The sequence below is a fragment of the Oncorhynchus tshawytscha genome, linkage group LG26 (genome assembly GCF_018296145.1).
Source record: "Oncorhynchus tshawytscha isolate Ot180627B linkage group LG26, Otsh_v2.0, whole genome shotgun sequence".
Classification (NCBI taxonomy): domain Eukaryota; kingdom Metazoa; phylum Chordata; class Actinopteri; order Salmoniformes; family Salmonidae; genus Oncorhynchus; species Oncorhynchus tshawytscha.
The window spans coordinates 39,687,383-39,712,743 of NC_056454.1; the positions used below are offsets into that span (position 1 = coordinate 39,687,383).

Here is a 25,361-nt window from a genome sequence, read left to right on the forward strand (position 1 = left end):
AGGCGTTTGGAAATTTCTCACAAGGATGAACCAGACATGTGGAGGTCTACAATTGTTTTTCTGAGGTCTTGCCTGATTTCTTTTGATTTACCCATGATGTCAAGCAAAGAGGCACTGAGTTTGAAGGTAGGCCTTGAAATACATCCACAGGTACACCTCCAATTGACTCAAATGATGTCAATCAGAAGATTCTAAAGCCACAACAACATTTTCTGGAATTTTCTAAGCTGTTTAAAGGCACTGTCAACTTAGTGTATGTAAACTTCTGACCCACTGAAATTGTGATACAGTGAATTATAAGTGAAATAATATGTCTGTAAACAATTGTTGGAAAAATTACTTGTGTCATGCACAAAGTAGATGTCCTAAATGACTTGCCAAAACTATAGTTTGTTAACAAGAATTTTGTGAGTGGTTGAAAAATGAGTTTTAATGACACCAACCTAAGTGTATGTTAACTTCTGACTTCAACTGTACATAGACACACTGGCTATGCTCAAAGCAAGTGGCATGTCGCTAGTAAAGATTGAAAAAAGTAAGGGGCCTAGACAGCTGCCCTGGGGAATTCCTGATTCTACCTGGATTTTGTTTGAGAGGCTTCCATTAAAGAACACCCTAGTTCTGTTAGACAGGTAACTCTTTATCCACAATATAGCAGGGGGTGTAAAGCCATAACACAAGTTTTTCCAGCAACCGACTATGATTGATAATGTCAAAAGCCGCACCAAAGTCTAACAAAACAGCCCCCACAATCTTTTTTAGCATCAATTTCTCTCAGCCAATCATCATTTGTGTAAGTGATGTGCTTGTTGAATGTCCTTCCCTATAAGCATGCTGAAAGTTTGTTGTCAATTTGTTTAATGTAAAATAGCATTGTATCTGGTCAAATACCATTTTTTCCCCAAAAGTTTACAAAGGGTTAGTAACAGGCTGACTGGTCGGCTATAAGAGCCAGTAAAGAGCGCTTTACTATCCTTAGGTAGGGGAATAACTTTTGCTCCCTCCAGGCCTGAGGGCACACACTTTCTAGTAGGCTTGTCATTGTTGATAGACAACAATTTCTTTCACCTCTTCCACACTTTCTTTACAGAATTCAAAATTACAATGCTTGTCTTTCTTAATTTGGTCAGATATACTTGGATGTGTAGTGTCAGCGTTTGTTGCTGGCATGTCATGCCTAAGTTTGCTTATCTTGCCAATGAAAGAAATCAATAAAGTAGTTGTCAATATCAGTGGGTTTTGTGATGAATGAGGCATCTGATTCAATGAATGATGGAGCAGAGTTTTCCTTTTTGGCCAACATTTCATTTAAGGTGCTCCAAAGCTTTTTACTATCATTCCTTATGTCATTTGTCTTTGTTTCATAGAGTAGTTTCTTCTTCTTTTGATTCAGTTTAGTCACATGATTTCTCAATTTGCAATATGTATTTCCATTTATTTTGCCTCATCCCTCTCAACCACACCGTTTTTCAATTCCTCTTCACTCATTTTCTTAATGGTTGCTGCTTATTAGTAACTGGGATATGCAATTTCATAAATGTGTCAAGTGCAGCGTCGGGTTGCTCCTCATTACACATCACGGACCAACAAATATTCTTTACATCAACAACATAGGAATCGCTACAAAATGTTGTATTACCTAGTCCTGGGGATGGTTGACCACTGTGTACCAGCCTGGAGCTAAACTCAAACTTCTGGGAGGAGTTCACACTGCTCTCTGTCTCAATACCATCCACAAACCTAGAAAAAGAGAGAAGAGAGAAGAGAGAAGAGAAGAGAGAGAGAGAGAACAGAGAGAGAGAACAGAGTGAGAGAGAGAGAGCAGAGAGAGAGAGAGAGAGAGCAGAGTGAGAGAGAGCAGAGTGAGAACAGAGAGAGAGCAGAGTGAGAGAGAGAGAGCAGAGTGAGAGAGAGCAGAGAGAGAGAGAGCAGAGTGAGAGAGAGAGAGAGCAGAGTGAGAGAGAGTGAGAGAGAGCAGAGTGAGAGAGAGAGCAGAGTGAGAGAGAGTGAGAGAGAGCAGAGAGAGAGAGAGCAGAGTGAGAGAGAGCAGAGTGAGAGAGAGAGCAGAGTGAGAGAGAGCAGAGTGAGAGCAGAGTGAGAGAGAGCAGAGTGAGAGCAGAGTGAGAGAGAGCAGAGAGAGAGAGAGAGCAGAGTGAGAGAGAGAGAGTGAGAGAGAGCAGAGTGAGAGAGAGCAGAGTGAGAGTGAGAGTGAGAGAGAGAGCAGAGTGAGAGAGCAGAGTGAGAGTGAGAGTGAGAGAGAGCAGAGTGAGAGAGAGCAGAGAGAGAGAGAGCAGAGTGAGAGAGAGCAGAGAGAGAGAGAGAGAGCAGAGTGAAGAGAGCAGAGAGAGAGAGAGAGAGAGAGAGAGAGAGAGAGAGAGAGAGAGAGAGAGAGAGAGAGAGAGAGAGAGAGAGGGGAATAAATATGAATAAACACACCAACATTGTTGTGGAGGAAGTTGAACTCCATCAATTCAAGCCCTGTTTCCTCAGCCCTTTTTCTCTCCCATGTCCTTTTCTCCTCCTCTCTACTCTACCCGTTCCACCATTTCCTTTTCTCCTCCTCTCTACTCTACTCTACTCCTCTCTACTCTTGTTACAGAGGGAATAGAAGCTTGTTATTTGGAACAGGGAGTGTAAATTGACCGCAAGCTTCACCCCAAAAATGTAATTGCTAAAACATTTCTAGCCTGTCTATTTATGAGTAATGCGTTGACATGTTATACTCTGCTCAGTTTTCCACAAAACACCAGAAATTTTACAAAAAAACGTAGAATCAGCTCACCTGCTTGTACACTATGATTTGACTACTAGATCTTCCATTTTTATTTTGAGAAAAAGAAGGAATAGTTTCACCATATTAAACCGAGTTCAGTTCATGTAACAGGGTTGACCTTAAAATGAGGGACAGACATTAATCACATGAAATAAATCATCTTCAGACTTTGACTTTGTTAAAGCAACAGACTAACTAGGACTTTACAATGATGTTGGAGATATTTTTTGATGACGTGGGTTGAAATCGTCCTAGAAGTGAAACAGGGTTGACGGAGGGACATGACAAAATGCAGAATTTTAGCACTTTAGCAAAGCCTTCATTCATAAAACAAAACAAATCTGGTTTGATTGTATTCTCCATGTGGTCTATATTAAAGGGCACTTCATTTAATATAACAGGATTTTAAAATTCAATATTGGTGAAAAATGTATATTTACGTGGAACGACCCATTGGTTGAAAAACTTTGTGTGCGTGCATGCGTGATTTGTTTGTGTGTGTAGAATGACTGAGTCTGTGTTTTCCCTACCTTGGACTAAGCTCCAGTGGCGCACTGCTGAAGCTGACCACAGGTATCTGCAGAGTGGTGGGGCGGGTGTATTCTGAGGGGGGGCGGAAGGGTCGAGGGTGCAGCAGGGGCGAACGCAGGGGCGAGTTGAGAACCCTGGTCAGACGTCGAGGGGAACGAGGGGCACGCGACACAGAGCTCTGCTCTTCATCACCCTCTTCATCTTCCTTAATGGAAGACAGCTTCTTCACCAAACTTCCATTACTCTCCCAGTCCACCTGTGGAGAGATAAATGGGGAGTGAGAGAGAGAGCAAGAGAGAGTGATGGAATGGGAGGGGGAGAGCAACCAAGAGGGAGGGAGGGGAGAGAGAGACGTGATAAAGGTACATTCAACTATACAAAAGCATCAGATAGGTGTAAACTATATAATATCTAATTCCTTCAGCTTTTTCTCCAGCGTTAGGCTTTAGGAATAGGCTTTAGGAATAGGCTTTAGGAAAAGGCTTTAGGAAAAGGGGAAGGGGCTAGATGCGTTTTTTCAGACCAGGCTAGAGGCAAGGTTGAGTGGGGAATGATAATGATCCACAACACAAGAAGACCACAGTAGCCTAGAGTAGGTGCAGTAACACCACAGTACCAGTGGGAGGTAGACTTGTACCACTCTAGTCCCAGCTTCTCTCTATGAGTTTGATATCCATTCCTCACACACACACTTCCATCCATCCCTGCCCCCACCCCTCTCATCCATCCCTGCCCCCACCCCTCTCATCCATCCCTGCCCCTACCCCTCTCATCCATCCCTGCCCCTACGCCTCTTATCCATCCCTGCCCCTACCCCTCTCATCCATCCCTGCCCCTACCCCTCTCATCCATCCCTGCCCCTACCCCTCTCATCCATCCCTACCCCTCTCATCCATCCCTGCCCCTACCCCTCTCATCCATCCCTACCCCTCTCATCCATCCCTGCCCCTACCCCTCTCATCCATCCCTGCCCCCACCCCTCTCATCCATCCCTGCCCCCACCCCTCTCATCCATCCCTGCCCCCACCCCTCTCATCCATCCCTGCCCCCACCCCTCTCATCCATCCCTGCCCCTACCCCTCTCATCCATCCCTGCCCCTACCCCTCTTATCCATCCCTGCCCCCCCCCTCTCATCCATCCCTGCCCCTACCCCTCTCATCCATCCCTGCCCCTACCCCTCTCATCCATCCCTGCCCCTACCCCTTTCATCCATCCCTGCCCCCACCCCTCTCATCCATCCCTGCCCCTACCCCCTCTCATCCATCCCTGCCCCTACCCCTCTCATCCATCCCTGCCCCACCCCTCTCATCCATCCCACCCCCCCCCCTCTCATCCATCCCTACACCTACCCTCTCATCCATCCCTGCCACTACCCCTCTCATCCATCCCTGCCCCCACCCCTCTCATCCATCCCTACCCCTACCCCTCTCATCCATCCCTGCCCCTACCATCCTCACCCAGCCCTCCACTACCATCCTCACCAGCCCTCCACTACCATCCTCACTCAGCCCTCCACTACCGTCCTCACCCAGCCTTCCCCTACCCCTCTCACCCAGCCCTCCACTACCATCCTCACCCAGCCCTCCACTACCATCCTCACTCAGCCCTCCACTACCATCCTCACTCAGCCCTCCACTACCATCCTCACCCAGCCTTCCCCTACCCCTCTCACCCAGCCCTCCACTACCATCCTCACTCAGCCCTCCCCTACCCCCTCTCACCCAGCCCTCCACTACCATCCTCACCCAGCCCACCCCTACCCCTCTCACCCATCCCTCCCCTACCCCTCTCACCCATCCCTCCCCTACCCCTCTCACCCTGCCCTCCCCTACCCCTCTCACCCTGCCCTCCCCTACCCCTCTCACCCAGCCCTCCCCTACCCCTCTCACCCAGCCCCCTACCCCTCTCACCCAGCCCTCCCCTACCCCTCTCACCCAACGTCAAATGAATAATACAACAATGTCCTCAGAGACAAACATGACTTCTAAAAGCCGAAGAGCCAAACAAAGCAGGAATTAGTGGGCTATGAGATTACATGAGAAGGCGTTGTGTTGAAAGGACAAGCTAAATCTACTGGTCTTAGACCACAGGGAACACCTGCTACAACACATTACTAAAGGGGAGGGAGGGAGAGGCTGTGTTTAATTGTTCTGACCTTACAGATGCCAGGTGGTGCCAGTCGTGTGTGTGTGTGAAGGTATATCTCATCCACTATCTAAACAGAGAGTTTGTACCTGAATCCATAACACACGTCCATAGGCCTCTTCAGTAAATGAGATAATGAATCCATAACACACGTCCATAGGCCTCTTCAGTAAATGAGATAATGAATCCATAACACACGTCCATAGGCCTCTTCAGTAAATGAGATAATGAAACCAATACACATGTCCATAGGCCTCTTCAGAAATGAGATAATGAAACCAATACATTTCCATAGGCCTCTTCAGTAAATGAGATAATGAAACCAATACACATGTCCATAGGCCTCTTCAGGAAATGAGATAATGAAACCATAACACACGTCCATAGGCCTCTTCAGTAAATGAGATAATGAAACCATAACACATGTCCATAGGCCTCTTCAGGAAATGAGATAATGAATGGGTGTGATATTTCACCATGTGGACAAGCCCAGACCCCTTTCTCTCTCTTCTCTGTTTTCTACTCTTCTCTCTGCTTTCACTTTGAATCAAGACTCTTATTGTTTTATTAATTTAACCTTTATTTAACCAGGGGAAACCCATTGATCAACATGACACAAACCATTTACAATTTCACATTACAATAAATTAAATTCAAAAGCTACTGATAAAATTACAAATCAATCACAACATAAATCAAAACAAGTGCAGTTATCTTACCACATTCCTCATCAAAGTCCTGAACTGGCTATTTCTCTCTCTCTCACTCTGTCTCTCTCAATTGAATTCAAGGGGCTTTATTCTCTCTCAATTGAATTCAAGGGGCTTTATTCTCTCTCAATTGAATTCAAGGGGCTTTATTCTCTCTCAATTCAATTCAAGGGGCTTTATTCTCTCTCAATTCAATTCAAGGGGCTTTATTCTCTCTCAATTGAATTCAAGGGGCTTTATTCTCTCTCAATTCAATTCAAGGGGCTTTATTCTCTCTCAATTCAATTCAAGGGGCTTTATTCTCTCTCAATTCAATTCAAGGAGCTTTATTGGCATAGGAAACATGTTTACATTGCCAAAGCAAGTGAAATGGATGAACAAAAGTGAAAGAAACAGTAAATATTACACTCACACAAGTTCCAAAATAATAGAGACATTTTACTTAAAGTAATTACTTAAAGTACAGAAGGGAAAATAAATAAACATAAATATGGGTTGTATTTACAATGGTGTTTGTTTTTCACTGGTTGCACATTTCTTGTGGCAACAGGTCACACATCTTGCTGCTGTGATGGCACACTATGGAATTTCACCCAGTAGATATGGGAGTTTATCAAAATCAGGTTTGTTTTCAAATTCTTTGTGGATCTGTGTAATCTGAGGGGAATATGTATCTCTAATATGGTCATACATTGGGCAGGAGGTTAGGAAGTGCAGCTCAGTTTCCACCTCATTTTGTGGGCAGTGAGCACATAGGCCGCCGTATGCTCACTGAGTCTGTACATAGTCAAAGCTTTCCTTAATTGTGGGTCAGTCACAGTGGACAGGTATTCTCTCTGTTTAGGGCCAAATAGCATTCTAGTTTGTTCTGTTTTTTTGTTAATTATTTGACACATTTGGAAGAATTATCTTTTTGTTTTCTCATGATTGTGTTGCTGTCCTGGTGCTCAGTGGGGTTTGTGTTTGTGAAGAGAGCCCCAGGACCAGCTTGCTTAGGGGACTCTTCTCCAGGTTCATCTCTCTGTAGGTGATGGCTTTGTTATGGAAGGTTTGGGAATCGCTTCCTTTTAGGTGGTTGTAGAATTTAACGGCTCTTTTCTGGATCTTGATAATTAGCGGTTATCGGCCTAATTCTGCTCTGCGTGATTTATTTGGTGTTTTACGTTGTACACAGAGGATATTTTTGCAGAATTTTGCATGCAGTCTCTCAATTTGGTGTTTGTTCCATTTAGTGAATTATTGGTTCGTGAGCGAACCCAATACCTCTCAACCATAAAGGGCAATGGGTTCTATAACCGTTTCAAGTATTTTTATCCAGATCCTAATTGGTATGTCGAATTTTATGTTCCTTTTGATGGCATAGAATGCCATTCTTGTCTTGTCTCTCAGATTGTTTACAGCTTTGTGGAAGTTACCTGTGGCGCTGATGTTTAGGCCAAGGTATGTATCGTTTTTGTGTGTGCTCTAGGGCAACGGTGTCTAGATGGAATTTGTATTTGTGGTCCTGTCAACTGAACCTTTTTTGGAACACCATTATTTTGGTCTAACTGAGATTTACTGTCAGGGCCCAGGTCTGTGCAGAATATCTAGGTGCTGTTGTATGCCCTCCTTGGTTGGGGACAGAAGCACCAGATCATCAGTAGACATGTGACTTCAGATTCTAGTAGGGTGAGGCCGGGTGCTGCAGACTGTTCTAGTGCCCGCGTCAATTTGTTGATATGTAGAAGAGGGTGGGGTTTAAGCTGCATCCCTGTCTCACCCCACGGCCCTGTGGAAAAAGATGTGCGTTTTTTGCCAATTTTAAACGCACACCACTTGTTGTTTGTGTACATGGATTTTATAATGTTGTATGTTTTTCCCCCAACACCACTTTCCATTTATTTGTATAGCAGACCCTCATGCCAAATTGAGTCAAAAGCGTTTTTGAAGTCAACAAAGCATGAGAAGACTTTGCCTTTGTTTTGGTTTGTTTGTTTGTCATTTAGGGTGAAGTTGTGGTCTGTAGTACGGTAATTTGTTAAACAGCCAATTTGACATTTGCTCAGTACATTGTTTTCACTGAGGACATGTACACGTCTCTCTCTTTTTTCCCTCTCTCTCTCTCTTCTCCCTCTCTCTCTCTTTTCTCCCTCTCTCTCTGATCAGCACTCTTTTCCCCCCTCCTATCCTCCCCCGCTCTCCTCATATCAGTCTGTCTCCTCCCTTCACAGTAGCATGTCTATGTTTAGTTCCCACTTCCTAATATTAGCTCAGAGCCCAAGAGGCAAGCAGGGGCTGCCTCACTGTGTGGGGGTGTAATCTATACGTCCATGGCTGCAAAGCATGCTGAAGTGGAAGCAAATGTGTGTGTGTGTGTGTGTGTGTGTGTGTGTGTGTGTGTGTGTGTGTGTGTGTGTGTGTGTTGGTGTGTCTACACGTGCACTACAGTGTGAACAGGGCTGACTGGTGTTCTCAGAACATTGTGTTAGTGTTCCCTCAGCTCCTGTGTCATGAGACCCAGAACATTGTGTTAGTGTTCCCTCCAGCTCCTGTGTCATGAGACCCAGAACATTGTGTTAGTGTTCCCTCAGCTCCTGTGTCATGAGACCCAGAACATTGTGTTAGTGTTCCCTCAGCTCCTGTGTCATGAGACCCAGAACATTGTGTTAGTGTTCCCTCCAGCTCCTGTGTCATGAGACCCAGAACATTGTGTTAGTGTTCCCCCAGCTCCTGTGTCATGAGACCCAGAACATTGTGTTAGTGTTGAGACCCAGAACATTGTGTTAGTGTTCCCCAGCTCCTGTGTCATGAGACCCAGAACATTGTGTTAGTGTTCCCTCAGCTCCTGTGTCATGAGACCCAGAACATTGTGTTAGTGTTCCCTCAGCTCCTGTGTCATGAGACCCAGAACATTGTGTTAGTGTTCCCTCCAGCTCCTGTGTCATGAGACCCAGAACATTGTGTTGAGACCCAGAACAGTGTTCCCTCCAGCTCCTGTGTCATGAGACCCAGAACATTGTGTTAGTGTTCCCTCAGCTCCTGTGTCATGAGACCCAGAACATTGTGTTAGTATTCCCTCCAGCTCCTGTGTCATGAGACCCAGAACATTGTGTTAGTGTTCCCTCAGCTCCTGTGTCATGAGACCCAGAACATTGTGTTAGTATTCCCTCCAGCTCCTGTGTCATGAGACCCAGAACATTGTGTTAGTGTTCCCTCAGCTCCTGTGTCATGAGACCCAGAACATTGTGTTAGTGTTCCCTCAGCTCCTGTGTCATGAGACCCAGAACATTGTGTTAGTGTTCCCTCCAGCTCCTGTGTCATGAGACTGTCAGTCAGAAGTAAGTGAATCGGCAGAGACAGTGGGGAGGGAATATATTTATTGCTGTTATAAAAAAAAAAGCTATTTTCCCAAACCCTCCTCCCTCCAGCACTACCCCCTAATCTAAACAGGGGCAAAGCACACATCGTATTCTGGTAGACTATCAGTGTTCAGACTGTAAGGTGGTGTTTCTGCAGTAATTGTTTGATGAGAATAAGAAGGGCGTCACTGAAGGCTGTTGTTGTTTCTGGTTTGTCTTGTCTTGGCTTTCTGTTCTGTTCTCCACTCCCTGTGCTGGGTTTTAAATACATAATACACAGTCAAATCTGCATCTATTTACTCCTGAGGTGCTGACTTGCTGCACCCTCCACAACTACTGTGATTATTATTATTTGACCATGCTGGTCATTTATGAACATTTGAACATCTTGGCCATGTTCTGTTATAATCTCCACCCGGCACAGCCAAAAGAGGACTGGCCACCCCACATAGCCTGGTTCCTCTCTAGGTTTCTTCCTAGGTTTTGGCCTTTCTAGGGAGATTTTCCTCGCCACCGTGCTTCTACACCTGCATTGCTTGCTGAGTTTTAGGCTGGGTTTCTGTACAGCACTTTGAGATATCAGCTGATGTACGAAGGGCTATATAAATCAATTTGATTTGGATTTGATCTAAGAAGCACATTTGGACAACTGTCCACACCCCTGGCTGCATTATTGATGTTCTGAGACATAAACAAACACATGTACAGTACAATTCAAACATTTGGACAAACCTACTCAATCAAGGGTTTTTCTTCATATTAAGACATCAAAACTATGAAATAACACATATGGAATCATCATGTAACAACACATATGGAATCATCATGTAACAACACATATGGAATCATCATGTAACCAAAATAACAAAAATAATGGTTGCACATGTATTGAACATGTCAAATGTATTTTTTATTTGAGATTCTTCAAAGTTACCACCCTTTGCCTTGATGACAGTTTTGAACACTCTTGGCATTCTCTCAACCTGCTTCACCTGGAATGCTTTTCCAACAGTCTTGAATGAGTTCCCACATATGCTGAGTACTTGTTGGCTGCTTTTCGTTCACTCTGCGGTCCAACTCATCCCAAACCAACTCAATTGGGTTGAGGTCGGGTGATTGTGAAGGCCAGGTCATCTGATGCAGCACTCCATCTCTCTCTTTCTTGGTCAAATAGCCCTTATACAGCCTGGAGGTGTGTTTGCGTCATTGTCCTGTTAAAAAACAAATGATTGTCCCACTAAGCGCAAGCCCGATGGATGGCATATCGCTGCAGAATGCTGTGGTAGCCATGCTGGTTAAGTGTGCCTTTAATTATAAATAAATCACTGACTGTCACGAGCAAAGCACCATCACACCACCTCCTCCATGCTTCACGGTGGGAACCACACATGCAGAGATAATCCGTTCACCTACTCTGCGTCTCACAAAGACACGGCGGTTGGAGCCAAAAATCTAAAATTTAGACTCATTAGACCAAAGGACAGATTTCCACCTGTCTAATGTCCATTGCTCGTGTTTATTGGCCAAAGCAAGTCTCTTCTTATTGGTTTCCTTTAGTAGTGGTTTCTTTGCAGCAATTCGACCATACATTTTTTTTATCTCACAAGTGTAACTCTGTGTTGTTGTTTTTGTTGCACTGCTTTGCTTTATCTTGGCCAGGTCTCAGTTGTAAATGAGAACTTGTCCTCAACTGGCCTACCTGGTTAAGTAAAAATAAAAAGGCCTGATTCACACAGTCTCCTCTGAACAGTTGATGTTGAGATGTGTCTGTTACTTAAACTTATCCTCTGCAGCAGAGGTAACTCTGGGTCTTCCTTTCCTGTGGCGGTCCTCATGAGAGCCAGTTTCATCATAGCGCTGGATGGTTTTTGCAACTGCACTTGAAGAAACTTTAAAAGTTCTTGAAATGTCCCATATTGACTGACCTTAATGTCTTAAAGTAATGATGGACTGTCGTTTGTTTTTGCTTATTTGAGCTGTTCTTGCCATAATATGGTATTTTACCAAATAGGGCCATCTTCTGTATACCCCCCCCCCCTCTTCTGAATACGACCCCTACCTTGTCACAACAGAACTGATTGGCTCAAACGCATTAAGAAGGAAAGAGATTCCACAAATTAACTTTTAAACAAGGCACACCTGTTAACTGAAATGCATTCCAGGTGACCAACTCATGAAGCTGGTTGAGAGAATGCCAAGAGTGTGCAAAGCTGTCATCAAGGCAAAGGGTGGCTACTTTGAAGAATCTCAAATATAAAATATATTTTGGTTACTACATGATTCTATTTGTGTTATTTCATAGTTTTGATGTCTTCACTATTATTCTACAATTTAGAAAATAGTAAAAATAAAGAAAAACCCTGGAATGACTAGATGTGTCCAAACTTTTGACTGGTAATGTATGTATGTAATCTCATGCACGTACACACACACACAGGCACAGGCACATGTTCACACACACACACATGCACAGGCACATGTACACACACACACATAGCCACATGTAAAAAACACACACACACACAGGCACATGTAAACACACGCACATGCACATGTTCACACACACACACACAGCCACATGTAAACACACACACACAGGCACATGTACACACACACCTGCACAGTGAAGCAGCCCCTACTTTCCTCTGGGGCTCTGAGGTTAGATTAGACATTAGAAAGTGGGAGCTTGAAATAAACATGTTACTGTGAAGGGGGGAGCGCGTCCTCCTTTTCCCCATCCTCCCTCTCTCCTCCTTGCTGTCTGGGCTATTTTTATCAGGCAGCATCCAAATTTAGCAGGAGCTGTGGGGACACAGCCAGTCAGGGAGAGCCCCTGCCTTCCCCCGTGCTATTTTTAGCTCCAGCACACACTCCAAAACGCTGCACGCTGCTATTCCTGTCTCGTTGAGTTTGACTCCGCTGCATACAGCCAGCCAAGTGTGTGTGTACGGAAGGGTGGATGTGTTTTTAAGAAGCGAGAGCCCGAGCTAGGGTGAGCAGTGTTTATGTACACAGTGCATGATGTGCCCTTTGAAGGTGAATGTACCCTCAGGCTAGATCAGAACCAAGCCCTTCAGAGCTTTATACTGCAGCACTAGGACATAACAGAGACAAGAGAGGGACTCCATTTTGTTACTGGTCTCACCACTCTCACACAGAGATGAGAGGGACTCCATTTTGTTACTGGTCTCACCACTCTCACACAGAGAGACACACAAGTGCGCACGCAGGCACACACACACACAGACGAACCTGTCCCTCCTCACTCTTGATCAAACAAACCAGGTAGAGCTGTAGAGCTGTAGTCTGTAGAGCTGTAGGCTGGTGTAAGAATGAATGTAATGACTGTTTTCTTTTTATTGAGGGAAATATTACAATTAACAATGTACTAGTGTGTGTGTCTGTGTGCACGTGTGTGTGTCTGTGTGTGCATGTTTTTACTGCGTGTGTGTGTTTAGTAGCGTATGCATGCCTGCGTTGCAGTTCGACTCACGTCAGCTCCGTGACCCTCTCTGAGGTTATAGGTCAGATCATGTTGTATCTCAGAGATGAACTTCTGGGCGTACTCTGGGTAGAGCCGTAGAACCTCCCTCAGTCCCTTCAGACTGATGTACTGCAGGTCACAGTAGGTCAGAGCCTTCACGTTGGCATTCGTCTTAATCACCTGCTTCTTGGTCAGGGAGTCACTGCCGATTAGGTCCCCTTTACCTGAGGGATGGGAGGGAACACACACACACCTGTTAGTCTCTTTGAAACCATCACAGGCAGTCTGTGCTTTAGACTGGGTTTTTGTAATTATTCCAACATCAGAGACATTTTATATGAGCCTATTAGTGTCTCGTATCATAAAAGAACATGAAAGGTTCGGCAGTGGAGATGGTCTCTGAAGAATACACTGGTTATTTATGTGTGTAGGTTTGATGCAGCTCAGTTAAATTATTCAGGTATATTGCGTACATCACAGGAGGTTGGTGGGACCTTTATTGGGGAGAAACGGGCTCGTGGTAATGACTGGAGCGGAATCAGTGGAACGGTATCAAATACATCAAACACATGGTTTCCATGGTTTCCATGTCATTGATGCCATTCCATCTGCTCCGTTCCAAACGTTATTATGAGCCGTTCTCCTGTGGACATGTTTACAGTGTGGATAATGATTATCAATAGTAGTGGCCTAAGGTCATAATGGCTTCCCATACATCATTGGGGGCTCTTTGTTTCATTGCACTAAATAAATGATGAAAATGTACAGCTGTGTGTGTGTGTGTGTGTCCATCTGTGTCTGTGTTAACCATCTACCTCCCCTGTTAACCCTTTACTTCCCCTGTCTCATCTCTACCTCCCCTGTTAACCCTCTACCTCCCCTGTCTCCTCTCTACCTCCCCTGTCTCATCTCTACCTCTGTTAACCCTCTACCTCCCCTGTCTCCTCTCTACCTCTGTTAACCCTCTACCTCCCCTGTCTCATCTCTACCTCTGTTAACCCTTTTTCCTCTGCTGAGACCTGGCTAGATGTATGGTGTTCTCTACTGCTCTCTGCCTGCCTCGACGTACAGCTTTGGATGAATAAGCCAAGTGTTTTAATAATGTCATATCCATCCATTATTCATCTCTGAGCTGCAACGTGGCTCACCTGCATGCCTGCCTATTGATGTGTGTGCCATGATTAGAGATATAGGCCGGGAGCTTGGCGTTTGGACTGAGTTAGAGGGCACGGGATGGGCCTTTAAGAGTGAGTTAGAGGGCACGAGATGGCCTCTAAGACTGATTTAGAGGGCACGGGATGGGCCTCTAAGACTGATTTAGAGGGCACGGGATGGGCCTTTAAGACTGAGTTAGAGGGCACGGGATGGGCCTCTAAGACTGAGTTAGAGGGCACGGAATGGGCCTTTAAGACTGAGTTAGAGGGCACGGAATGGGCCTTTAAGACTGAGTTAGAGGGCACGGAATGGGCCTTTAAGAGTGAGTTAGAGGGCACGGAATGGGCCTTTAAGACTGAGTTAGAGGGCACGGAATGGGCCTTTAAGACTGAGTTAGAGGGCACGGAATGGGCCTTTAAGACTGAGTTAGAGGGCACGGAATGGGCCTTTAAGAGTGAGACACAGAGCGGAATCAGTGACTGGGATCCTAGGAGAGTATGATCACCATATTATATTTAAGCAATACGGCCCGAGGAAGTGTGGTATATGGCCAATATACCATACCTAAGGGCTGTTCTTACCCTCGAAACAACGTGGAGTGCCTGGATACAGCCCTTAGCAGTGGTATAATGGCCATACACCACAAACCCCCGAGGTGCCTTATTGTTATTATAAACTGGTTACCAAGGTAATTAGAGCAGTAAAACTAAACATTTTGTCATACCTGTGGTCTACGGTCTGATATACCATGGCATTCAGCCAATCAGAATTCAGGGCTCAAACCACCCAGTTTATAATATACTGTACATTATACACTCCAGGCCAATATACTATTATAAACTGATGTTGACCAACATGTCTGGTTGAAGGGTCACCAAGCTGTTCTCCTGGGAAGACCCCTGTCACCTTTGATCCTGAGTAGAGGAAGTCCAGTACAATATATATATCCCATTTAGCAGATGTGTTTATCCAAAGCAACTTTCAGTCATGCGTGCATGTTATATATGTGTGGTCCCGGGAAACGAACCCACTACTCTGGCATTACAAACGTCATGCTCTACAAACTGAGCTACAAAAGACCAAAAGATACAGTACATGACAGGTAATACATGATGGATAATAAACTCAGCAAAAAAAGAAACGTCCCTTTGTCAGGACTCTGTCTTTCAAAGATAATTCGTAAAAATCCAAATAACTTCACAGATCTTCATTGTAAAGGGTGTAAACACTGTTTCCCATGATTGTTCAATGAACCATAAACAATTAATGAACATGCACCTGTGGAACGGTCGTTAAAGACACTAGCAGTTTACAGACGGTAAGCAATTAAGGTCACAGTTATGAAAACTAAGGACACTAAAGAGGCCTTTCTACTGACTGAACACCGAAGGAAAGATGCCCAGGGTCCCTGCTCATCTACGTGAACATGCCTTAGGCATGCTGCAAGGAGACATGAGGACTGCAGATGTGGCCAGGGCAATAGATTGCAATGTCCGTACTGTGAGACGCCTAAGACAGCACTACAGGGAGACAGGATGGACAGCTGATCGTCCTCTCAGTGGTAGACCACGTGTAACAACACCTGCACAGGATCGGTACATCCGAACATCACACCTGCGAGACAGGTACAGGATGGCAACAACAACTGCCCGAGTTACACCAGGAACGCACAATCCCTCCATCAGTGCTCAGACTGTCCGCAATAGGCTGAGAGAGGCTGGACTGAGGGCTTGTAGACCTGTTGTAAGGCAGGTCCTCACCAGACATCACCGGCAACAACTTCACCTATGGGCACAAACCCACCGTTGCTGGACCAGACAGGACTGGCAAAAACTGCTCTTCTCTGATGAGTCACGGTTTTGTCTCACCAGGGGTGATGGTCGGATTCGCGTTTATCGTCGAAGGAATGGGCGTTACACCGAGGCCTGTATTCTGGAGCGGGATCGATTTGGAGGTGGAGGGTCCATCATGGTCTGGGGCAGTGTGTCACAGCATCATCGGACTGAGCTTGTTGTCATTGCAGGCAATCTCAACGCTGTGCGTTACAGGGAAGACATCCTGACATGACCCTCCAGCCATACTGCTCGTTCTGTGCGTGATTTCCTGCAAGACAAGAATGTCAGTGTTCTGCCATGGCCAGAGAAGAGCCTGGATCTCAATCCCATTGAGCACGTCTGGGATCGGAGGGTGAGGGTGAGGGCCATTCCCCCCAGAAATGTCTGGGAACTTGCAGGTGCCTTGTTGGAAGAGTGGGGTAACATCTCACAGCAAGAACTGGCAAATCTGGTGCAGTCCACGAGGAGGAGATGCACTGCAGTACTTAATGAAGCTGGTGGCCACAACAGATACTGACTGTTAATTTGATTTTAACCCCCCCCCCCTCCCAGTTGACAGAGAGGACGTTTCTTTTTCTGCTGAGTTTACATGACAGATAATACATGACAGATTAGTACAGAGGGATTTAACAGTCACCAAGTGGTGGAGACTGGGATGGGAGGGTGAGGGTAAGGGCCATCCCCCCCGATTAGTACAGATTAGTACAGAGGGATTTAACAGTCACCAAGTGGTGGAGACTGGGATGGGAGGGTGAGGGTAAGGGCCATCCCCCCGATTAGTACAGATTAGTACAGAGGGATTTAACAGTCACCAAGTGGTGGAGACTGGGATGGGAGGGTGAGGGTAAGGGCCATTCCCCCCCGATTAGTACAGATTAGTACAGAGGGATTTAACAGTCACCAAGTGGTGGAGACTGGGATGGGAGGGTGAGGGTAAGGGCCATTCCCCCGATTAGTACAGATTAGTACAGAGGGATTTAACAGTCACCAAGTGGTGGAGACTGGGATGGGAGGGTGAGGGTAAGGGCCATTCCCCCCCGATTAGTACAGATTAGTACAGAGGGATTTAACAGTCACCAAGTGGTGGAGACTGGGATGGGAGGGTGAGGGTAAGGGCCATTCCCCCCGATTAGTACAGATTAGTACAGAGGGATTTAACAGTCACCAAGTGGTGGAGACTGGGATGGGAGGGTGAGGGTAAGGGCCATCCCCCCCGATTAGTACAGATTAGTACAGAGGGATTTAACAGTCACCAAGTGGTGGAGACTGGGATGGGAGGGTGAGGGTAAGGGCCATTCCCCCCCCGATTAGTACAGATTAGTACAGAGGGATTTAACAGTCACCAAGTGGTGGAGACTGGGATGGGAGGGTGAGGGTAAGGGCCATTCCCCCGATTAGTACAGATTAGTACAGAGGGATTTAACAGTCACCAAGTGGTGGAGACTGGGATGGGAGGGTGAGGGTAAGGGCCATTCCCCCGATTAGTACAGATTAGTACAGAGGGATTTAACAGTCACCAAGTGGTGGAGACTGGGATGGGAGGGTGAGGGTAAGGGCCATTCCCCCCGATTAGTACAGATTAGTACAGAGGGATTTAACAGTCACCAAGTGGTGGAGACTGGGATGGGAGGGTGAGGGTAAGGGCCATCCCCCCCGATTAGTACAGATTAGTACAGAGGGATTTAACAGTCACCAAGTGGTGGAGACTGGGATGGGAGGGTGAGGGTAAGGGCCATCCCCCCCGATTAGTACAGATTAGTACAGAGGGATTTAACAGTCACCAAGTGGTGGAGACTGGGATGGGAGGGTGAGGGTAAGGGCCATCCCCCCCCGATTAGTACAGATTAGTACAGAGGGATTTAACAGTCACCAAGTGGTGGAGACTGGGATGGGAGGGTGAGGGTAAGGGCCATTCCCCCCCGATTAGTACAGATTAGTACAGAGGGATTTAACAGTCACCAAGTGGTGGAGACTGGGATGGGAGGGTGAGGGTAAGGGCCATTCCCCCGATTAGTACAGATTAGTACAGAGGGATTTAACAGTCACCAAGTGGTGGAGACTGGGATGGGAGGGTGAGGGTAAGGGCCACCCCCCCCCCGATTAGTACAGATTAGTACAGAGGGATTTAACAGTCACCAAGTGGTGGAGACTGGGATGGGAGGGTGAGGGTAAGGGCCATTCCCCCCCGATTAGTACAGATTAGTACAGAGGGATTTAACAGTCACCAAGTGGTGGAGACTGGGATGGGAGGGTGAGGGTAAGGGCCATCCCCCGATTAGTACAGATTAGTACAGAGGGATTTAACAGTCACCAAGTGGTGGAGACTGGGATGGGAGGGTGAGGGTAAGGGCCATTCCCCCCCGATTAGTACAGATTAGTACAGAGGGATTTAACAGTCACCAAGTGGTGGAGACTGGGATGGGAGGGTGAGGGTAAGGGCCATTCCCCCCGATTAGTACAGATTAGTACAGAGGGATTTAACAGTCACCAAGTGGTGGAGACTGGGATGGGAGGGTGAGGGTAAGGGCCATTCCCCCCCCGATTAGTACAGATTAGTACAGAGGGATTTAACAGTCACCAAGTGGTGGAGACTGGGATGGGAGGGTGAGGGTAAGGGCCATTCCCCCCGATTAGTACAGATTAGTACAGAGGGATTTAACAGTCACCAAGTGGTGGAGACTGGGATGGGAGGGTGAGGGTAAGGGCCATCCCCCCGATTAGTACAGATTAGTACAGAGGATTTAACAGTCACCAAGTGGTGGAGACTGGGATGGGAGGGTGAGGGTAAGGGCCATCCCCCCCCGATTAGTACAGATTAGTACAGAGGGATTTAACAGTCACCAAGTGGTGGAGACTGGGATGGGAGGGTGAGGGTAAGGGCCATTCCCCCCCGATTAGTACAGATTAGTACAGAGGGATTTAACAGTCACCAAGTGGTGGAGACTGGGATGGGAGGGTGAGGGTAAGGGCCATTCCCCCCGATTAGTACAGATTAGTACAGAGGGATTTAACAGTCACCAAGTGGTGGAGACTGGGATGGGAGGGTGAGGGTAAGGGCCATTCCCCCCCGATTAGTACAGATTAGTACAGAGGGATTTAACAGTCACCAAGTGGTGGAGACTGGGATGGGAGGGTGAGGGTAAGGGCCATTCCCCCCCGATTAGTACAGATTAGTACAGAGGGATTTAACAGTCACCAAGTGGTGGAGACTGGGATGGGAGGGTGAGGGTAAGGGCCATTCCCCCCCCGATTAGTACAGATTAGTACAGAGGGATTTAACAGTCACCAAGTGGTGGAGACTGGGATGGGAGGGTGAGGGTAAGGGCCACCCCCCCCGATTAGTACAGATTAGTACAGAGGGATTTAACAGTCACCAAGTGGTGGAGACTGGGATGGGAGGGTGAGGGTAAGGGCCATCCCCCCCCGATTAGTACAGATTAGTACAGAGGGATTTAACAGTCACCAAGTGGTGGAGACTGGGATGGGAGGGTGAGGGTAAGGGCCATTCCCCCCGATTAGTACAGATTAGTACAGAGGGATTTAACAGTCACCAAGTGGTGGAGACTGGGATGGGAGGGTGAGGGTAAGGGCCATTCCCCCCGATTAGTACAGATTAGTACAGAGGGATTTAACAGTCACCAAGTGGTGGAGACTGGGATGGGAGGGTGAGGGTAAGGGCCATTCCCCCCGATTAGTACAGATTAGTACAGAGGGATTTAACAGTCACCAAGTGGTGGAGACTGGGATGGGAGGGTGAGGGTAAGGGCCATCCCCCCCGATTAGTACAGATTAGTACAGAGGGATTTAACAGTCACCAAGTGGTGGAGACTGGGATGGGAGGGTGAGGGTAAGGGCCATTCCCCCCCCCGATTAGTACAGATTAGTACAGAGGGATTTAACAGTCACCAAGTGGTGGAGACTGGGATGGGAGGGTGAGGGTAAGGGCCATTCCCCCGATTAGTACAGATTAGTACAGAGGGATTTAACAGTCACCAAGTGGTGGAGACTGGGATGGGAGGGTGAGGGTAAGGGCCATCCCCCGATTAGTACAGATTAGTACAGAGGGATTTAACAGTCACCAAGTGGTGGAGACTGGGATGGGAGGGTGAGGGTAAGGGCCATTCCCCCCCCCGATTAGTACAGATTAGTACAGAGGGATTTAACAGTCACCAAGTGGTGGAGACTGGGATGGGAGGGTGAGGGTAAGGGCCATTCCCAGTCCCCCCCGATTAGTACAGATTAGTACAGAGGGATTTAACAGTCACCAAGTGGTGGAGACTGGGATGGGAGGGTGAGGGTAAGGGCCATTCCCCCCCCGATTAGTACAGATTAGTACAGAGGGATTTAACAGTCACCAAGTGGTGGAGACTGGGATGGGAGGGTGAGGGTAGGGCCATTCCCCCCCGATTAGTACAGATTAGTACAGAGGGATTTAACAGTCACCAAGTGGTGGAGACTGGGATGGGAGGGTGAGGGTAAGGGCCATCCCCCATTAGTACAGATTAGTACAGAGGATTTAACAGTCACCAAGTGGTGGAGACTTAGTACAGATTAGTACAGAGGGATTTAACAGTCACCAAGTGGTGGAGACTGGGATGGGAGGGTGAGGGTCCAAGGGCCATTCCCCCCGATTAGTACAGATTAGTACAGAGGGATTTAACAGTCACCAAGTGGTGGAGACTGGGATGGGAGGGTGAGGGTAAGGGCCATCCCCCCCCGATTAGTACAGATTAGTACAGAGGGATTTAACAGTCACCAAGTGGTGGAGACTGGGATGGGAGGGTGAGGGTAAGGGCCATTCCTCCAATCCCCGATTAGTACAGATTAGTACAAGGGATTTAACAGTCACCAAGTGGTGGAGACTGGGATGGGAGGGTCTTCATTCCTCCAATCCCCCCGATTCAGTACAGATTAGTACAGAGGGATTTAACAGTCACCAAGTGGTGGAGACTGGGATGGGAGGGTCATTAAGGGCCATCCATCTCTTCATCTCCCCCGATTAGTACAGATTAGTACAGAGGGATTTAACAGTCACCAAGTGGTGGAGACTGGGATGGGAGGGTGAGGACATCAGGGCCATCCCCCCCGATTAGTACAGATTAGTACAGGGGATTTAACAGTCACCAAGTGGTGGAGACTAGGGATGGGAGGGTGAGGGTGCAGGGCCATCTCCCCCCCCGATTAGTACAGATTAGTACAGAGGGATTTAACAGTCACCAAGTGGTGGAGACTGGGATGGGAGGGTGAGGGTAAGGGCCATCCCCCCGATTAGTACAGATTAGTACAGAGGGATTTAACAGTCACCAAGTGGTGGAGACTGGGATGGGAGGGTGAGGGTAAGGGCCATCCCCCCCCGATTAGTACAGATTAGTACAGAGGGATTTAACAGTCACCAAGTGGTGGAGACTGGGATGGGAGGGTGAGGGTAATGGGCCATCCCCCCCCCGATTAGTACAGATTAGTACAGAGGGATTTAACAGTCACCAAGTGGTGGAGACTGGGATGGGAGGGTGAGGGTAAGGGCCATTCCCCCCCCGATTAGTACAGATTAGTACAGAGGGATTTAACAGTCACCAAGTGGTGGAGACTGGGATGGGAGGGTGAGGGTAAGGGCCATCCCCCCCCGATTAGTACAGATTAGTACAGAGGGATTTAACAGTCACCAAGTGGTGGAGACTGGGATGGGAGGGTGAGGGAAGGGCCAGTTTCCCCCGATTAGTACAGTGAGATAGCCTGTAGTACAGAGGGATTTAACAGTCACCAAGTGGTGGAGACTGGGATGGGAGGGTGAGGGTAAGGGCCATCCCCCCGATTAGTACAGATTAGTACAGAGGGATTTAACAGTCACCAAGTGGTGGAGACTGGGATGGGAGGGTGAGGGTAAGGGCCATCCCCCCGATTAGTACAGATTAGTACAGAGGGATTTAACAGTCACCAAGTGGTGGAGACTGGGATGGGAGGGTGAGGGTAAGGGCCATCCCCCCGATTAGTCAGATTAGTACAGAGGGATTTAACAGTCACCAAGTGGTGGAGACTGGGATCGGAGGGTGAGGGTAAGGGCCATTCCCCCCGATTAGTACAGATTAGTACAGAGGGATTTAACAGTCACCAAGTGGTGGAGACTGGGATGGGAGGGTGAGGGTAAGGGCCATTCCCCCCCCCGATTAGTACAGATTAGTACAGAGGGATTTAACAGTCACCAAGTGGTGGAGACTGGGATGGGAGGGTGAGGGTAGGGCCATTCCCCCCCGATTAGTACAGATTAGTACAGAGGGATTTAACAGTCACCAAGTGGTGGAGACTGGGATGGGAGGGTGAGGGTAAGGGCCTCACCCCCCGATTAGTACAGATTAGTACAGAGGGATTTAACAGTCACCAAGTGGTGGAGACTGGGATGGGAGGGTGAGGGCATAGGGCCATTCCCCCCGATTAGTACAGATTAGTACAGAGGGATTTAACAGTCACCAAGTGGTGGAGACTGGGATTTTGGTCTTACTGAGATTTACTGCATAAGATCGGAGATCTAGGTGCTGCTATAGTGAGGGTACAGGGCCAGGGCCAGTCCCCCGATTAGTACAGATTAGTACAGAGGGATTTAACAGTCACCAAGTGGTGGAGACTGGGATGGGAGGGTGAGGGTAGGGCCATCCCCCCCGATTAGTACAGATTAGTACAGAGGGATTTAACAGTCACCAAGTGGTGGAGACTGGGATGGGAGGGTGAGGGTAAGGGCCACACCCCCCGATTAGTACAGATTAGTACAGAGGATTTAACAGTCACCAAGTGGTGGAGACTGGGATGGGAGGGTGAGGGTAAGGGCCACCCCCCGATTAGTACAGATTAGTACAGAGGGATTTAACAGTCACCAAGTGGTGGAGACTGGGATGGGAGGGTGAGGGTAAGGGCCAATCCCCCCCGATTAGTACAGATTAGTACAGAGGGATTTAACAGTCACCAAGTGGTGGAGACTGGGATGGGAGGGTGAGGGTAAGGGCCATCCCCCCCCGATTAGTACAGATTAGTACAGAGGGATTTAACAGTCACCAAGTGGTGGAGACTGGGATGGGAGGGTGAGGGTAAGGGCCATCCTTAACAGTCACCAAGTGGTGGAGACTGGGATGGGAGGGTGAGGGTAAGGGCCATGGTTCCCCCGATTAGTACAGATTAGTACAGAGGGATTTAACAGTCACCAAGTGGTGGAGACTGGGATGGGAGGGTGAGGGTAAGGGCCACCCCCGATTAGTACAGATTAGTACAGAGGGATTTAACAGTCACCAAGTGGTGGAGACTGGGATGGGAGGGTGAGGGTAAGGGCCATTCCCCCCCCCCGATTAGTACAGATTAGTACAGAGGGATTTAACAGTCACCAAGTGGTGGAGACTGGGATGGGAGGGTGAGGGTAAGGGCCATTCCCCCCCGATTAGTACAGATTAGTACAGAGGATTTAACAGTCACCAAGTGGTGGAGACTGGGATGGGAGGGTGAGGGTAAGGGCCATCCCCCCGATTAGTACAGATTAGTACAGAGGGATTTAACAGTCACCAAGTGGTGGAGACTGGGATGGGAGGGTGAGGGACAGGCCACCCCCGATTAGTACAGATTAGTACAGAGGGATTTAACAGTCACCAAGTGGTGGAGACTGGGATCGGAGGGTGAGGGTCAAATAGGGCCATTCCCCCCCGATTAGTACAGATTAGTACAGAGGGATTTAACAGTCACCAAATGGTGAAGACTGGGATAAGACAGCATATTTGAAAAGGGCACCTTTCCAACTATTGATATATTTGAAATTCATTTGTCCATCTCTCCAACCCTCCATCTCTCATCTCTCCCTCTTCATTCCTCCAGCTCTCATCTCTTCATTCCTCCATCTCTCCATCTCTTCATTCCTCCATCTCTTCATTCCTCCAATCCTCCATCTCTTCATTCCTCCAATCCTCCATCTCTTCATTCCTCCATCTCTTCATTCCTCCAATCCTCCATCTCTTCATTCCTCCAATCCTCCATCTCTTCATTCCTCCATCTCTTCATTCCTCCAATCCTCCATCTCTTCATTCCTCCAATCCTCCATCTCTTCATTCCTCCAATCCTCCATCTCTTCATTCCTCCATCTCTTCATTTCTCCATCTCTTCATTCCTCCAATCCTCCATCTCTTCATTCCTCCATCTCTTCATTCCTCCATCTCTTCATTCCTCCATCTCTTCATCCTTCCATCCATTTATCTGATGGCACCTTTCTATTCTGCCTGAATGACATCAGAAAAAAACTCCCTGTTTCCAGCTATCGGTCCTCTTCCACAAAGTCCCCAGGGGCAGAGTGAGGCAGACAGGCAGGACTAGTCCCATTGGAGCATGGTCTGGTTAGTGTGCAGACTCTCTCTTTCTCTCTGCGTGTTTATCTCCCTCTCTGTACGTCTCCTTATCCCCTGCCTCTCTCCCCCTTCTCTCTCTCTCTCTCCCTCTCATTCTGTATGTCTCCTTATCCCCTGCCTCTCTCCCCCTTCTCTCTCTCTCTCCCTCTCATTCTGTATGTCTCCTTATCCCCTGCCTCTCTCCCCCTCTCTCTCTCCCCTCCCTCTCATTCTGTATGTCTCCTTATCCCCCCTCTCGTCTCTCCCCCTCTCTCTCTCTCTCTCTCTCCCCTTCTCTCTCTCTCTCTCTCTCCCTCTCATTCTGTATGTCTCCTTATCCCCTGCCTCTCTCCCCTTCTCTCTCTCTCTCTCTCTCTCCCTCTCATTCTGTATGTCTCCTTATCCCCTGCCTCTCCCCCCCTTCTCTCTCTCTCTCTCCCTCTCATTCTGTATGTCTCCTTATCCCCTGCCTCTCTCCCCCTTCTCTCTCTCTCTCTCTCCCTCTCATTCTGTATGTCTCCTTATCCCCTGCCTCTCTCCCCCTTCTCTCTCTCTCTCTCCCTCTCATTCTGTATGTCTCCTTATCCCCTGCCTCTCTCCCCTTCTCTCTCTCTCTCTCCCTCTCATTCTGTATGTCTCCTTATCCCCTGCCTCTCTCCCCCTCTCTCTCTCTCCCTCTCTCTCCCTCTCTCATTCCCTCTCATTCTGTATGTCTCATTATCCCCTGCCTCTCTCCCCCCTTCTCTCTCTCTCTCTCCCTCTCATTCTGTATGTCTCCTTATCCCCTGCCTCTCTCCCCCTTCTCTCTCTCTCTCCCTCTCATTCTGTATGTCTCATTATCCCCTGCCTCTCTCCCCCCTTCTCTCTCTCTCTCTCCCTCTCATTCTGTATGTCTCATTATCCCCTGCCTCTCTCCCCCTTCTCTCTCTCTCTCTCCCTCTCATTCTGTATGTCTCCTTATCCCCTGCCTCTCTCCCCCTCTCTCTCTCTCTCCCTCTCTGTATGTCTCCTTATCCCCTGCCTCTCTCCCCCTTCTCT

At 47.8% G+C, this 25,361-nt stretch overlaps 1 protein-coding gene across 1 annotated transcript in view; it reads right to left on the bottom strand.

Annotated features, from left to right (window-relative positions):
• Window positions 1-25,361, bottom strand: part of LOC112235322 (potassium voltage-gated channel subfamily H member 3) — a 217,291-nt gene that overhangs the window by 4,561 nt on the left and 187,369 nt on the right. Inside the window, exons 11-13 of the mRNA XM_042306751.1 lie at window positions 12,992-13,206; window positions 3,304-3,560; window positions 1,640-1,740 (exon numbers count right to left, since the gene is read on the bottom strand). Coding sequence (XP_042162685.1) covers window positions 1,640-1,740; window positions 3,304-3,560; window positions 12,992-13,206 — 573 coding nt within the window. The remainder of the gene's footprint in view (window positions 1-1,639; window positions 1,741-3,303; window positions 3,561-12,991; window positions 13,207-25,361) is intronic.